At 37.4% G+C, this 15,860-nt stretch overlaps 1 protein-coding gene across 7 annotated transcripts in view; it reads right to left on the bottom strand.

The window, feature by feature from the left end:
* USP40 (ubiquitin specific peptidase 40) overlaps positions 1-15,860 on the bottom strand; it is a 71,632-nt gene that overhangs the window by 31,486 nt on the left and 24,286 nt on the right. For all 7 annotated transcript variants that reach the window (XM_014530571.1, XM_005882930.2, XM_005882931.2 and 4 more), the window contains 9 exons: positions 14,310-14,391; positions 12,649-12,820; positions 10,695-10,779; positions 9,507-9,577; positions 8,503-8,819; positions 5,976-6,099; positions 4,405-4,462; positions 1,466-1,519; positions 495-583 (listed from right to left, as the gene is read on the bottom strand). In XM_014530571.1, the coding sequence (XP_014386057.1) occupies positions 495-583; positions 1,466-1,519; positions 4,405-4,462; positions 5,976-6,099; positions 8,503-8,819; positions 9,507-9,577; positions 10,695-10,779; positions 12,649-12,820; positions 14,310-14,391 (1,052 nt within the window). The remainder of the gene's footprint in view (positions 1-494; positions 584-1,465; positions 1,520-4,404; positions 4,463-5,975; positions 6,100-8,502; positions 8,820-9,506; positions 9,578-10,694; positions 10,780-12,648; positions 12,821-14,309; positions 14,392-15,860) is intronic.

The raw sequence follows: 15,860 nt of genomic DNA, 5'->3' as shown, positions 1-15,860 counted from the left end.
CCTAATATGCTAAGTGTCCGGTCGTCCCTTCAACCCATCAAAGCATAATATGCTAATGATATGCTAAGGCTGCTCAACCGCTCCCTATGACGTGCACTGACCACCAGGGGGCAGACACTCGAAAGGTCAACCAGTTGCTAGGATGTGCACTGACCACCAGGGGGCAGACGTTCTGACTAGTAGGTTAGCTTGCTGCTGGGGTCCAGCTGATCGGGACTGAGCGAGACGGCCAGATATGCCCTGGAGCCCTCTCATGGTCCCTCCCCGGCTGGCTAACCTCCTACGTCCCTCCCTGGCCCCAATCGTGCACTGGTGGGGTCCCTCGCCCTGGCCTGAACCCTCTCACAATCCAGGACCCCTCAGAGAGCCGGTTTCGGCCTGATCGCGCAGGCCAGGACGAGAGACCCCACTGGTGCACTGGGCCTCTAGTGAATTATAAAGTGAAGAACTGACTGTGGGCAGGTGGGTGTGGTGGCCAGGCGATCTCATGTTACCTGAGAGGAAGTTGGTGCTCTTCCAGGACAGAGTCCCAGTGAACTCCCCATCTTCAGTTCTGCTTCCTTCAACGTATAACTGTCTGGCACTACAAAAATTTTTTATAACAGAATGAGTATTATTCATTCCTACCTTTCTGGGCAAAATACTATACTTAAATCAATTTTTCTTTTGAAAACCAAGAATGTCAAGAAAGAGAAAGTTGCACTCCATGAAAAAGGGTTATATATATTATCGTTATGTTTGATTTTCTATTTCCAAATGCTAGAATATATTATTCCTGTTATCTGTACAACAATGCTAAGATATGAGGTGACTATGAATATTCTAGAGTCTACTGTCAATAATTAGACTCAATTACATCTAATGACAAGTGTTACAGAGGTTAGAAGAAAGACTCTATTCCATAATAGATATCTCAATAAAGTTAGCAAATTAAAAAACTGACAACAAATCTATAAGGATAAAAGTAGATCAAAACCCATGACTAGCCAAAGCCGGTTTGGCTCGGTGGATGGAGCGTCAGCCTGCGGACTAGAGGGTCCCAGGTTCGATTCCCGTCAAGCGCATGTGCCTTGGTTGCAGGCACATCTCCAGTGGGAGGTATACAGGAGGCAGCTGGTCGATGTTTCTCTCTCATCGATGTTTCTAACTCTCTATCCCTCTCCCTTCCTCTCTGTAAAAAATCAATAAAAATATATTTAAAAAAACAACAAAAAACCCCATGACTAAAATGAGGATCAGCTAATCAGAAAGACAGCTGTTTCAAAACAGAAGTGTTTGAATTTTGGTTAAGATATTCTGTAACACATGAGTAAGACACCTGGATGAAAGTATGTCCTATAAATAAATTTCTAAAAGGTAATTAAAGAATATTAGGTATTGGAAGCCATCATTTAAAGTAAAAGTGTTAAGAAAGTTAGATAGCATGAATATGTGTCAGCTTTTGAAAGCTACCACAAAGATTTACCTGGACAAAGAAGCTTCCCATTTCTATCAATAGGTCTCAAACAGCTGTTCTCAGCTACAAGTAAGAAGAAGCTGGTCAGTGCACCAAAGAAAGGAAACTCAAGAGCCTCTACTGTGTTAATTAGCAGGAAGCTATGATAAGCTAAAACAAAAACAATCCCTCCTTCCCCAACAACCAGAAAACAAGTACAGGCAGTCTTCACTTTGTACTGCAGTAGCACAGGACTGTAAGAATGCCTTGCAAGCTGAAACGGTGCAAAGCAATCTTAACAGTGAGAAAAATTACAATTTTCTTGCCCTTTAAAAGATATTGTCTTATTTCTTTGTATAAAACATGTCAATAGTGTAAACAGGGCTTGCTTTCTTCAGCTACTCATATGACTTATGCTACACAGTGAGCATCTTTTCTTTTCACAGCAAACTGTCATACTCAGATTTCTAAGTTTGGATCAGCTTCCAATATTTTACATTTTGTGCTTTCAACCTCATGAAATATGCCCAAGAGCCCCTTTAATGTGAACTGTTTTTTTTGCTAGCATCACTTCTGGGACAGCTTCATTCTTTCTGTCACAACCACGGTCCTCACTTCTGTGGATAAGTGCCCATTCATTAAGTTCCTCCACCTGCGTGGCTAGTCTCTTGAATGATTGCATGTCAGCACCCCCATGTCAGCTATTTCTTCTATCACTCCACGTGCTTTGTTTCTTTGCTGCACATTCCTCTTGGTTGGCCAGTTTGATGACCTGTCCTTATAAAATGTCACATGGGTTTACCACTGGGAGAAAAGGAGGCAATGAACTATACACACTCTACTGTCCGTGTGGTGAAATTAATGATCAGACATGCAGTGATGTACGTTTGTTATTTCTGTAGTGATCTGTGGACTGAAGCTGGAAGCCACGTTTGTGCTTTACACAATTACGCAGTTAAATCCAGTGGTAGCTGGAATTTGAACTGTGTTTCTGGGTCACTGTTACATAATAAACTGTGATAACTGAAACTTGTGCACATAGGAACTTTGCAGAGACTATCTCTTTAAAATGTTAGGTGATTTTTTTTTATGCCCATTAAATGGATTAGGGCAGGTGTGCCCTATTTTTGAGGATGCAAATTCCTGTTTTGTGGGAAGGAGCACACCAGGTTTGGTCCAGTCAGAATTCTTACAAAGTTGGACATGAAATGGGGAGGTTGGGAGGGTGGAGCCTTCTGAGAGGGAAAGTATGGCATGGGTCTTAGAAGTCCTAATTTTATTAGATGTTGGCAGAATCTCCTTTCTGAGATTCTTGAGTTCTGTATTCTATATTATAGTCATATGAAACTAGCACATAATTCTAATACAAATTTTTTTATTGTTAATCCTCACCCAAGGATAATTTTCAATTTATTCTCCCCCCTCATCCCCCCAAAAAACCACCTTCTAGGATTTTGAGTGAGATTGCATCGGATCCACAAATTAATTTTGAGAGAATTAGCCTCAGCAATATTGTGTCTTCCGACCCAGGAACATGGGACATCTCTCCATTTATTCAGGTCGTTTTTATTTTTCACAGCAATGTTCTCTAGTTTTCAGTGTACAGGTCTTGCACACATTTTGTTAAATTTATCCCCAAGTATTTTATGATATCTTATTCTAAGTGTTTTCTTAATTTCATCTTCCATTTGTTTTTGTTACTAGTAGGTAAACATACAATGGACTTTTGTATATGATTTGAATTCCTAATAAACTCACTTATTATTTCTAGTAGCTTTTTAATAGAATTCTTAGGATATACAAATGGACCATAGCACATCAACAGTGCTCACCATCACTGCTTAAGGAAAATACAATAGAACACACCATAATCTACCAATTCATATTCACTAGAATGGCTACAATAAAAAATACAGTGCCAACTAGTGCCCTGACATATTACTGGTTCAGCCACTCTGGAAAATAGTATGGCAGCTTCTTATAAAGCTAAACATAAATTTGCCATTTGACCCAGCAATTCTAATCCTGCATAAAACAGGATATCCACACAAAGACAGTGTTTATAGCAGCGGTCGTCAACCAGTGATCCGTGGACCATTGGTCCATGAGGTCCAAAAGGTTGGCAACTGCTGGTTTATAGCACACTATTCATAAAAGCCAAAAAGTGAATGAATCAATCAACTGGTAAATGAATAAACAAAATGTAACATATCATAGAATGGGATACTAGGAAAAGGAATAAATTACTGATACACAGTAAATCATGGATGAATAAAAAAATGGAGTGCTAAGTGAAAGAAGCCAGACATAAAAAAAACAACTTATTATATGGTTCCATTTACATGAAATGTCCAGAAAAGCAAATCTAGACAGACAGAAAGTAGGTGAGTGGTCATCAGGGGCTCAGAATGTGAAAAGGAATGAGGGATTGTTTTGGAGTGATGGAAATGTTCTAAAACTCAATTACAGTGATGGTGGTAAAACTCTATACCTTAACTAATAATCACTTAATTAGGCTTCCAACAGGTATTTGATATATAAACTGTGGTATATAAACTGTACCTCAATAAAAGACTGTTAAAGAAAACCCAATGCTGAGTGAATAGTGAATTTATAGAATGCTATACTCAGTATCTTAATTTATGTAAGTGTAAAAACACAATATACACATACACATATATAAAGGAACATAATATATACAATACGAGTCCACAGACTAGACACACACCCAAATCAGATATAGTGGTTGCAACTGGGGAGGGAGAGAGAGCGGGTCTGAGGAGGACACAGAGGGCTTTGTAATGTTTCAAACAAAACAAACACATGCCAAAATGTTAACATCTGTCCATTTTGGGTGGTACGTGCATGAGTTTTCCCTAAATTATTTTGTGTACTCTCCCATAATTTTTTTCAATTAAAAATCAAAACTAAATTAAACCCCAAAGCCAAAAGCAAACATAAACGATTACCTAGTTCCTTCATTAATTTTAATTCCTTTATGGCTTTAATTCGAATATCAAACACCACCTAAAATAGAGAAATAAACTAATGACTGTGTATAAGTTGAAAACAGTGGGAGGAGAAGAAAATGGAGATTGTCAGTGAGTGCATGTACAGATTGAATTATTAATTACCTGATATTTGGTAGTTTTTGCCTACTTAAAAAACTTTTTTTTCATCCCTTTTCTCTCTTCTACATAGTCAAAATAAAAAACTTAGATTTTAATGGTCAAGTTTTTACCAAACTGATATTAACTGGAACAGAACTCCTATAGAGAATCAGAGAAACAATTCTAGCTAGAAAAAACAAAAAAACTGACAAACCAGTAACCTTTTTGATGAGAGGAAACAAAAGAAATTTCAGGTCATCACCTTCCTTTATGTTAAGAATGATATATTCAGTGCCAATAAGCATAAATTATATAAAAATATATAATACTAACCCAAGGGCACTATTTAAAATGTTTAAATTACTTTATTTTAGAACTGTTTTCATTTTAGTTTAGGCTAATTGCCTCTAGGGCAGCGGTTGCCAACCGTTTGGACTCACAGACCACCAGTGGTCTACGGACCACCGGCTGGCAACTGCTGCTCTAGGGCATAAAATTGTGAAAATTTAGGGGTAAAACTGATGTCAGAGATCCACTCTACCCTCTCACACTGTGCTAAGAAGGTTCAGGGATTTCACCAAAGTCCCCCTCTTAGGGTCAGGGTGGTAGGTCTTAAACTTTCCCCTTTACTATACCAACAAATATTAATGCACCTTACGAAATTATAATACTCACAGAAAAGAAATCATTCTAATGGTTCTTTTAATGTTATAGAAAAAAAGCAATGAACTGAGACTACATAAATAAAAAAAGATGTTTTCTGAAATAATGTTTAAGGAAACTAGTATCACAGTCTTTAAATGAAAGACTGGAGGACGCCCTTTTAAAGAGAGGATGGCTTTATATAGAGCAGTGGTCGCCAACCTTTCAGACCTCACGGACCACCAATGTCCACGGACCACCGGTTGTTGACCACTGCTCCAAAGGTTTCCTTAAACCAGCAGTCACCAACTTTTCGGACCTCACAGACCACTGGTTGGCGACCGCTGATATAGAGCACAGAGTATAATGTAGAGCAATTTCAGTTAAACTTAAAAAACAAAATAACACAAAACATATATACCTGTTTTAAAATTACCAAAATGACCCTTGAAAACAGCATTTCACATTTTGATAAAGATAAATATATGTTCATATTTTGATATAGCATTATATATTTGACAACAAAGCCAGAGGATTCCATTCCAGTTAAATAGCTAACTCCCACTTTCTAATTCTAGGCTTCGGAGGGGGAAAAAAGGCACATATTTTCTTGAGATATGCCAAGGACTAATAATAAGTAAACAAGCAGTAATCAAATATTAAAAATAAAACATTGATTTCTTAGGATTTAGAAGTCTGAAACTTTTCTGAAAGAGTAAGGTATTGCTTTCTAAATAAAATTGTTAACTAAAACACTGTCAACTAAACTTTAATTATAATCTACTCACTGTGTTAACAGTTGCTGATATTTTAACTTGCTCCTCTTCAGATTCTAATTGACATAAATTATTAACTTGGACCCAGTCAACCTCATTCACAGTAGTGATCCATTTCCCTTGTTTGGTCAACAAACTGTAGGTAAAAGATGTTTAAAAAAAAAGTGTCTTTACAAAGCACTTTTATGGATCAGGAAGAATCAGAAAATCAATACTGTTTCTCTGGCACCACTTCTAAAATCTGCCTCTGTCCCTTAATGTGACTCACTGAAGGTGACCAACTTCTACTGAGCTGGCTTTATGAAAGTTGACTATATTTTTAGGACAGTGTCAGGCAGTACTCTATGGAGTTTATATTCTATGGAATCTATATTAATGACTCAGATATTCTTTGACTTAGACAAATAATTTGTTGCTACACTTTTCAAAGAGAACTGTTGTAATTGAACAATCAGCTGTTGACTTCTGCCTGCACACTTATAACAGTAGGAGGGCTTTAAGAGCAGCTTGCGCAAGGCCCACCCACAGGACTCCGATTTAATAACAGGACAGCCATGTACAGTTGTGCAGACCGACACTGCATCAAAGTGCCACAGCTAAGGGGTATCACTTATATCATACACACTGAATATTTGTATTTTTATTATAGAGTGCTATTTTATGATAGCAGATAGCAGTAGAGTGTCTTGTTCTAACAAGCCTTTCCTACAGGTAGTAGTAAAAGATCTTAAGAAAGAAGTAACTTCTTTCTAATTCACATGGAGGCACTGAATGGCTAGTGGAAGTCCTCTTTGGGAGTGTGTATCAGAGCCCTGAAACACAATCCTACACTTTATTTCAGTTATTCCTATTTGGACCCCACGTGAAGTTAGCAATCCTAAATACAGCAAAGTTTTAAGCACAAAGATGTTCCCTGAAGAAACCCTTAAAATAGTGAAAAGCTGATGATGACAATGATGATGATGCTAGCTAAAATATTCAGCACTCACTATGTGCACACTCTGTAAGCACTTAACTCTTTCAATACTTACACCTTTATGAAGTTGGTACTAATTATTATCCCCATTTTACAGAAGAAGAAACTTCTTTAAGCAGGCAGAGAGAGATGAAGTAACTTGCCCATGGTCACACTGTTAGGAGGTGATAAAGCTGGAAACAGATCCAGGCAGCTGGTTCCAGAGCCCTTGTCCTTACCCACTACCTGTACTGCCTCCCACAGGAGCAGCTGGGTATACTGTAACATCAACACTGATTCTTATGTAGAATGAGTTTTATGAAGAGTCTACAAACATGGGGAAAGCAAAATATTGCTATCTGCAAAATAACTGGCATGTTCAAAAAGAAACATTTTCAAAACAAAAAAACCAATGATCTGAGCTCAAACAAACAGGAAAGCTAATAATGGACTGACATGCTTGGGAGGTGCAGTGACACTGTTGCCAGTCTCCAGTCTTCAGTTCTGTATTTCCCAAGTCCTAATAAGTGTATTACTTTAAAAAAAGAAATACATAATAAACTTTTTAATTAGATACACATGGTGGGGAAGTAAATGTCTGGAAAACACTTACCCAAAAGAATAATAATGATAAATGTTACACAAAATTAGCATAATCACAAATGCTCCTGTGTCGCAGCCACTAAATAATACAGAGGCTCTGTAATCTAAGTATATTCACAGCACTGATAAAGCAGGGAACTGACTAGGTTTGTAACCTAAAGTCTCCTATATGTGGAATTTGGGGGGAGGGGGGAGTTACAGTATGTGACACAATGACTACAGAAACTGACACTCTACAGCAGTGGTTCTCAACCTTCTGGCCCTTTAAATACAGTTCCTCATGTTGTGACCCAACCATAAAATTATTTTCGTTGCTACTTCATAACTGTAATGTTGCTACTGTTATGAATCGTAATGTAAATATCTGATATGCAGGATGGTCTTAGGCGACCCCTGTGAAAGGGTCGTTCGACCCCCAAAGGGGTCGCAACCCACAGGTTGAGAACCGCTGCTCTACACTGTCAAGACAGTGTAGAGAGGCAGTGTTTCTGGGTTCCAAATGCAACTTATGGAAACGCGGGCCTAGTTCCCCATGTAACTGCCCTATGTGGGCAGCTGGGAGGAGCTCAAGAGTCATAAAAAGGATGAAAAACTGAATTGCCGTACGGGATTTTTGTGACAAAATAGTCAGGTAAATTTAGCTATGATCTTAATATAATTCTCATAAAAAATTTCAGGAACAAACTTTGTGAGACTATGTCTTCAATTTTATAAGGAGCGCTAATCAGAATTCCTCAGATAGGATTCTGCTTTATAGCCAACTAATCTTGACTGTATCTTGTTTACATCTACATTATGTAGTTATCACATTACAATATCATTTTTCTCCAACTTGCCTAACCTAGAACATTCCTACTTACAAAACACAGAACACAATGTCTAGAAATAAAAAGAAACATTTAACTCTTAGTAAAATAAAGCTTTAGAGTTCTAAAAGATAGTGCTCTAATTTAAATAACTTAAAAATTTTTTTCGAGTTACCTGTTATTATCATTACTGGAATCCTGAATCAGAATCGAGCTTCCGTTTCTGAGGCCTTGTTCTCTGAATGTCTTCTTCAAGTCCTCCTTGGGAATGGCAGTCCAGCTCTCTCCACCTACAGATGCAGTATTGCTGGTGAAGATGACACCTCCCGGAATTGCTAAGGCTGTGAATACTGTGCCCACTTCTGCATTAGCTGGGAAGACCTGTGGAGATTCTACCAACTGCCGACACTCTTCACTGCCTGTTGCCAGATGAAGAACATTCAAAAGCAGAGGTTCACAGTCACTACCAGTGGGAATCTGGATTCCGCCAACCTACAATAATGCCAAGACAACCATTAGTATAGTTTACATTTGCCAACATGAAGTCAACACAGTAAAGTAACAAAAGACTCCTCTTGCAGAATAATTCTCATGTTTTTTCTTTTCAAGTGAAGTTCTCACAAATGTCTTTTAAGTATCAGAAAAATAACTTTAGATATTTCATTTGAAACTTTCTCTTAGCTGTCTTTTATTTTTTAGGAGAGAAATCTGGAGTGGGGACAAAGATGTATGAGTCCTCAGTGGTGGTAATGAAGCCTTGGGAATAAGTGCAAGGGAGAGTTCACTGAGTGGCTGAGATGTTCCTCACCCTTTTCCTGACTTAGAAAGTTCACTCTGCTCTTACAAGTCACTTCTACTCCCTAATTCAATAGAGCTATAAGCCTCCTTCTGAGTTCCCACAGGGAATATGCACAGACACCCCGACTCCCCAGCACTTAGTGCAGTTATACCATAAAACCTGAATCTTTGTATTTAGCTCCTGACACCTAGCCTGGCAGAGAGGAGGTGCTCAATAAATATCTCTTTAACACATAACTACTACTAACTGTACCTAAAATTTATTAAATATTTCAATAGTTTTCTAATCCCTAATTGCCTTCACATATGCTGAATAAAATTTCATTACAATGACTTAAAAAATCCAAAACTATCATGAATATTTCTTCAATATTTTCTTACCTCCACTCCATTCCATACGAAGATGTCTTCCTCATCAGCAATTTCAATGTCACACAGTGTCAGATCATCTCCTAGGACGAGGAGGTAGTCAGTGAGACCATTCATCTAAAGAAAGAGCTGAGACACTTAAATATTTTTTTTTGAAAAATCTTTCCCATTAAGAAAAATTAAGAAGGTAGTAACTATGTTTATTATATCACTTTTATCTTTATTCCTCCCATCACACCCTTTAGTTTTTTTCCTTATGTAAGCATTTCCCTATGTTGCTGCATAAGTTTTGTGAGCATGACAGCAGGAAAAGAGTTTAATATAAAGTCAACTGTACTTGACCCTGTGAACAGGAGTAAGAATTAGGCATCAAATGGTCCCAGCTCCACTACTAATTAGCTGTTATGTCCTTGTGTACTTCAAGTCTCTACACTTCAATTTTCTCATGTATAAAATGGGGATAAAGGAATTTTGTAACAATCAAATGAGATAATTTATATAAAACACTTACCTTAGTATTTGGCAAAGTGAAGCCCAAAATAACTGTTACCACTGTGACTGTTATTATTACTGTTTTGTTGTTATTTAAAGGAAGTAAATACTTTCAAGCTCTCAAAGTACATTTGTTTGTTTTGCTACAAAATGTGAAGCTAAGAGTTGGGTTAAAAAATCATGCTACATAGCCCTGGCCGGGTGGTTCAGTTGATTGGAGCACTGTCCTGTACACCAAAGGTTACAGGTTCGATTAATTAACAAATTAATTTGGTACAGAGGCAGCCTTAAATTTCAGAAAATATAAAATGTTTCCATGTTAGCAAAATTTTACATGTTACATAAATTGGACACATTATAAACTGGATAAATTACATAGTTAACCTCGATGAGGGGGTGGGGGGATGAGAAGAGATAAACCAAAGAACTTACATACTTAAATGCATAGCCCATTGACATGGACAATAGGGTAGTGAAGATGGGGGAGGGGGGGAAGGGGAGGGGCTGAGAGGAGGGGTGGAAAGGGGAGGAAATGGGAGATACTGTAATACTATCAACAATAAAAAAAAATTATAAGTAAATTTTTAAAAAAAAGAAAGAAAGTAATAGGTAGGGGCGGAAGACTGGCCAGGAGTAGAAAATCACAGATGAGCCCCACAAAAATATAAATATATAAAATGAACTGCTGTGTCTTAATATTTATCTTACCATCAAGTGTCTGATAGATGTGAAGTCCTGCTGGTACAAACTTTGCAACACTAAGGACCATGTCTCCTTCCCAAAATTCTAACAGCTACAGAATATTTGTAAAAGAAAAAGAGAACAAGAAAAGTAACATATATCACATTTCCAGATTAAATAAGACAGGTAATGTGCCAATATACATATGTGGAAGATACAGAGAGCAAACAAATGAATACCCCCATCCCACCCAAAAGGGAAAGTAAGGAAAGAAGATATCACTCATTGTTACATCAAAGATGGTTAATCTCCCCCATTAGTGATGGAAAAATCTTGGCATACACAAAGGGCACAACAACCATCTAAACAATTCTATGTAACTTATGGGAAGACCACTTTTATCAGAGGCAAACTGACCAACGTGCCAGCCCAGGAATCTGTCCAAAAGAGCAAAATGATTTAATCAGTGCTGTTCAGAAAAAGCGGCACTGACTCTAACACCTGAAAGGAATGCTTCCCACTATAAATTTAAACCGTGTAATAGATTATCGGGGGTTTGTTTTATAAGTTTGTAGATCCAAGACTCTGGGGACTGTGGTAACCTCTACAAAATAACATCACCCATAAAGATTAGTTCTATTTAGTCTCTCTCCACAATACCACAAGACAGTTCTCTTAAGAAGAAATTTCATATTTATAAACGATTAGTTAACTGTCAATCTCACAGCCCCTTGCCGGTGGCTGGCTTCTAAGATTAACAGACCTGCAACTTAAAGGTCCTTTTCATTTATCACCTAATGTCATCTTAGGGTCAGATCCACAACTCCACTTCATCAACATTGCCAGGACTGGCTCCGAAATGAACTTTTAATGCAAAAGTTCAGAAATATTAGACAATTTTAGAAATCCTGATGCTGATTCAACATTTAAATATAATTCAAATCAACTAAAGTTAAAAAAAAAAACTGGCCTGCTTTTCTTTGTACAATAGGAAAGTCAAAAAAAGGCTAATAATTTTAGTAATTGATAGTTCAGAAAATTCAATTATTTCCGGAAAAGAAAAAAAAAAAAGCTTACATTTTCTGTTTCCCTTTTCCTAGATCAGGAAGTAGAGTGGGAAGAAAGAGTAGGAAGACCAGGACAGGAATCCTAGTTCCACCACTAACTAGATGTCTGACCTCAGACAATCACAAATAAATCACAATCTCTTCATCTTGGGGTTAGCTTGTCCCAGGAGGTTAAAGAACCAAATGACGTAATTAATATGAAAGCCCTGGGGGTAAAATAAAGAGCAGTCTTGTTATTGTCATTAAAATACAACTGGATAAATTATTTGGAAAAAATGATTACGAGAATGTTTGTTTGATATAAACCAATAGGTATTTTCCTTCACTTAGCAATCTTATTAATAAACTAGAGGCCCAGTGCACAAAATTCGTGCACGGATCGGGTCCCTAAGCCGGGCCAGTGATCAGGGCTGGCCAGGGCCTTCCTTCATTCCGCACCGCCCCCTGGTGATCAGCATACATCATAGCGGGCAGTCAAACTCCCAAGGGGACAATTTGCATATTAGCCTTTTATTATATAGGATGCTATTCTGTACTGAAAGGTAGAAGTGAGCTGCTTTTATTTGTTCAGTAGTTCTTAGTTTTAGACAACATGCTTATCTTTATCTCTTCATTACCTTTAAAAACACTTTTTACATTTATTCAAAAAGAGACAACTTGGAACTCTCTCCCAAAAATAAAATATGCCAGTTTGATTCTGCCCCTGCAAAGCTCCTGCAGGACTATGCCTTGATTGGCAGAGAAGCCTCTCTCTAAAAGACTGACCAGTGAGGGGAGAACACCTGAGCCATCCCTCTATGGAACTAAGCAGCTTTGAAAAATAAATAGTCATATCTTAAATAGGATTTTTGAAAAGAAATCCAGCTTGAGATGGACCTTAATGTCTAAATTAAGAAGAAGTGCAGCTAAATTACCTGAAATATTGATTGTCGAAGATCTCCCAAAGTTTTTCTTTTATCAAAGGTTAAATCCCACACGCTTTCTGTTTGAGAGACTACTGGGTGCAGGGCTCCATTGAAGAAATGATAATGAGGGCCCAGGTGGAGATGCAATTCAAAGATATTGTTTGTAGAATCATATTCTGTCCTTTAAAGAGGCATAGAAAGTACATAAATGCTATGTTTTTACAACAGTTTCATTTCAAACCAAAAATATTTGATTTACAATATAAATAAGTTCTCCATTCCACCTAAGTAATTATAATTAACATCATTTTCTTCCATGCTCCAAAATGACTCATTTCAGCTTCTCAATAAATAGCAAAATTTCAGCTCTGCCACCATGCATTCCAAGGAAAATGTATTTTAACGTACATTGTGCAATGTTATTCTGAATACTGACACTCAAACTCTTCCAATCCTGAGATTATAAACAAAATGCTAGAAACCTGCTCCTAATAACTGTGAAGTGTCAGATTTGCAAACTTTTAATTCATCCTGACTTCCACTAGCTCCATAGAATTTCCCTTGAAATATCTGAGGTTGATCTAATAATCCTCCCGAGTCTACTCCCTCCAGGCCCAATGTCCTCAGCAGCAGCCTTGAAGCACGGTGCCCAACACTCTACTCCAGGCAGTTGGGCCAATGGAAAGTGGAGGAGACTTTTGCCACCGTCCAGGTACTTCTGACACAGTCTATTAATGTGGTCAAAGACAGCATCAGCTTTTTTGATGACCACATGACTAAAACCTCTTGGTGTTTTTTTGTTTGTTTGTTTGTTTAATACCATCTGCTAAGCCACACCACTCATGCAGGTTATTTTTTATCCTTAAGGTATATTACTCTTTTAAGTTTTTAAATTTTTAGTGTCTTGATTTTTTTTTTTTTTTAGTGTCTTGATTTTTGAGATTTCCTTTCATCTTGGCTTGCCATTCAATCTACCTGCTATTTTCTCCCCAGGTTCAAGGCAATGATAAAAATGTTGAACACACCCCTGCTACATAAGCAGCCACCTCGGTCCACGAAAAGACCATGGGACTTCCATTTCTCTAACCCAATACCCCACAGACCATGTCAGAGAGCAAATAAAGAACCAATTCTTCAGGGGCCAAGATTAGACATCCAAAGAAAATAATGCTGAGACCATTAAGTTCTCACAAAACATCCCCTTCATAATCCATTACAAGTTTTTGACCAAGACTGATAGTAAGCCCCTTAGTTTGTAGAATCTACATTTCCTTCCTTTGCCCACCTCTGTTCTTCTGCCAGTTCTCCACAACTACTTAAATATGAGGGGTGATTTTCACAGCAGGTTCTCTTTGTACCAAGGGAATAACCTGACAGGCTAGGATACAATTAATTTAGCTAACTATGTGCTCACAGATTTCTCTAGTCTTCTTAGGCTTCAATTCTTACTTAGCAATGGCCATTTACAAGTCATTATTTCGCTCACTCTCACACGATAAGGATAATTTCAAAGTCAAAGATAATCTCACTATAAAAATTCAGCTGAAAACAAATATTGGCATTAACTAGATGACTTTTTTCTTTCTTAATTTTCATTATTAAATACTTAAGACCTAATTTAGATTAATTCTCCAGAAAAACCATTCAATCTCTAAAAGTAAGTTGGTTACCTTTTTGTTTGCAGTTCAATGTTGGCTGCATCCATTTCATTCAGCAAATGACATGGAACCCTGTATCTTGGATTAGCTCGAGCTGTGGACAAAATTTTTCATTAACTTATGCTGACTAAATGAAAACTGGTTGCTGAAAATTAGCAAGGAAAACTAGAAAGCTTTATCTGTGTGAACAATCATTTTCTCTGGCTCTGTTTTCCATCTGAAAAATGAAAACATTAGAACAAATGACAGGTACACAGTTCCTTAGGTCAAGTTAGAAGAATTCCACTTTCTCAACTCTCCTTAAATATACCTTTTAAAATGAACACCATTTTCTTTTTGATAACAATTGTAATAATCTGTCACTGTAAAAATTCTGAAAATCATTTTAAAATTGATATTACCTATAATCTCATTCCCAAAAGATACCGCTAAAATATATACTTTTGGTCTTTTTTTCTATACTACACAATGTGTCTTGTACACACACACACACACACACACACACACACACATTTAAAGCAATTAAATTTGTTACAAAATGGAATTATTTTCAACAAATTTGTAACTTGCTTTTTCATTGCATATACTGTTGGGTATTTTTCCAAAGCTTTAAATGACTGCAGAGTTGTCCATTCTTTAAATAGCATAATTAATCTAACCAATCTTTCTGTTAGACATTAAGGTGATTTCCATTAGTCATTATTACAAAACAATGGGGTTAACAAACATCTTTGAACATAAACAGTTATGCACAGCTCTGATTATTTCAAGACCAATTTGTAGAAGTAGCATTAATTTAAGGGTTTTAAACACATACAACCAAATTGGCTATATTACTTTATATGCCTACTAGCTATAGAGGAAATGCCAACTGTTGAGCATCAGAATCTTAAGAAATATTTGACTTGGTAGGAAAAGAGTGTCATCTCAATGCTGTGTTGTTGTTTTTTAAACCTCACCTGAGGATATTTTTTCCATTGATTTCTAGAGAGAAATCAATGGGGAGGGAATGGGGGAGAGAGAGAAACATATATGAGAGACACATTGATTGGTTGCCTCCCCTACACACCCCTACCTTTGGTTCCCAGGCTGATGCTCTAACCACTGAGCAAAAATCAGCCAGGACTCAATGCTGTTTGGATTCACATTTTTTATTATGAGTTAGGTTGAATTTTTTTTTAATTTTCTTTTTATTAATTTCTTTTTTTATTGTTTAAAGTATTACATATGTCTCCTTTTTCCCCCCATTGACCCCTCCCTGGCCACTCCCACCCCCCAGGACAAGCCCCTACCGCCCCAGTGTCCATGTCCATTGGTTATGCTAACATGCATGCATAGAAGTCCTTTGGTTGATCTCTTATATCCCACCCGCCCTCCCCTGCCTTCCCTCTGAGGTTTGACAGTCCATTTGGTATTTCTCTCTCTGAATCTATTTTTGTTCATCAGTTCATTATATTCCACTAATGAGATCATGTGATACTTATCTTTCTCTGACTGGCTTATTTCGCTTAGCATAATGCTCTCCAGGTCCATCCATGCTGTTGCAAATGGTAAAAGTTCCTT

This window comes from Myotis brandtii, unplaced genomic scaffold (assembly GCF_000412655.1).
Source record: "Myotis brandtii unplaced genomic scaffold, ASM41265v1 scaffold744, whole genome shotgun sequence".
NCBI classification, from domain to species: domain Eukaryota; kingdom Metazoa; phylum Chordata; class Mammalia; order Chiroptera; family Vespertilionidae; genus Myotis; species Myotis brandtii.
The sequence above is the reverse complement of the archived record's forward strand: the minus strand, read 5'-3'. Positions and strand labels throughout refer to the sequence as shown.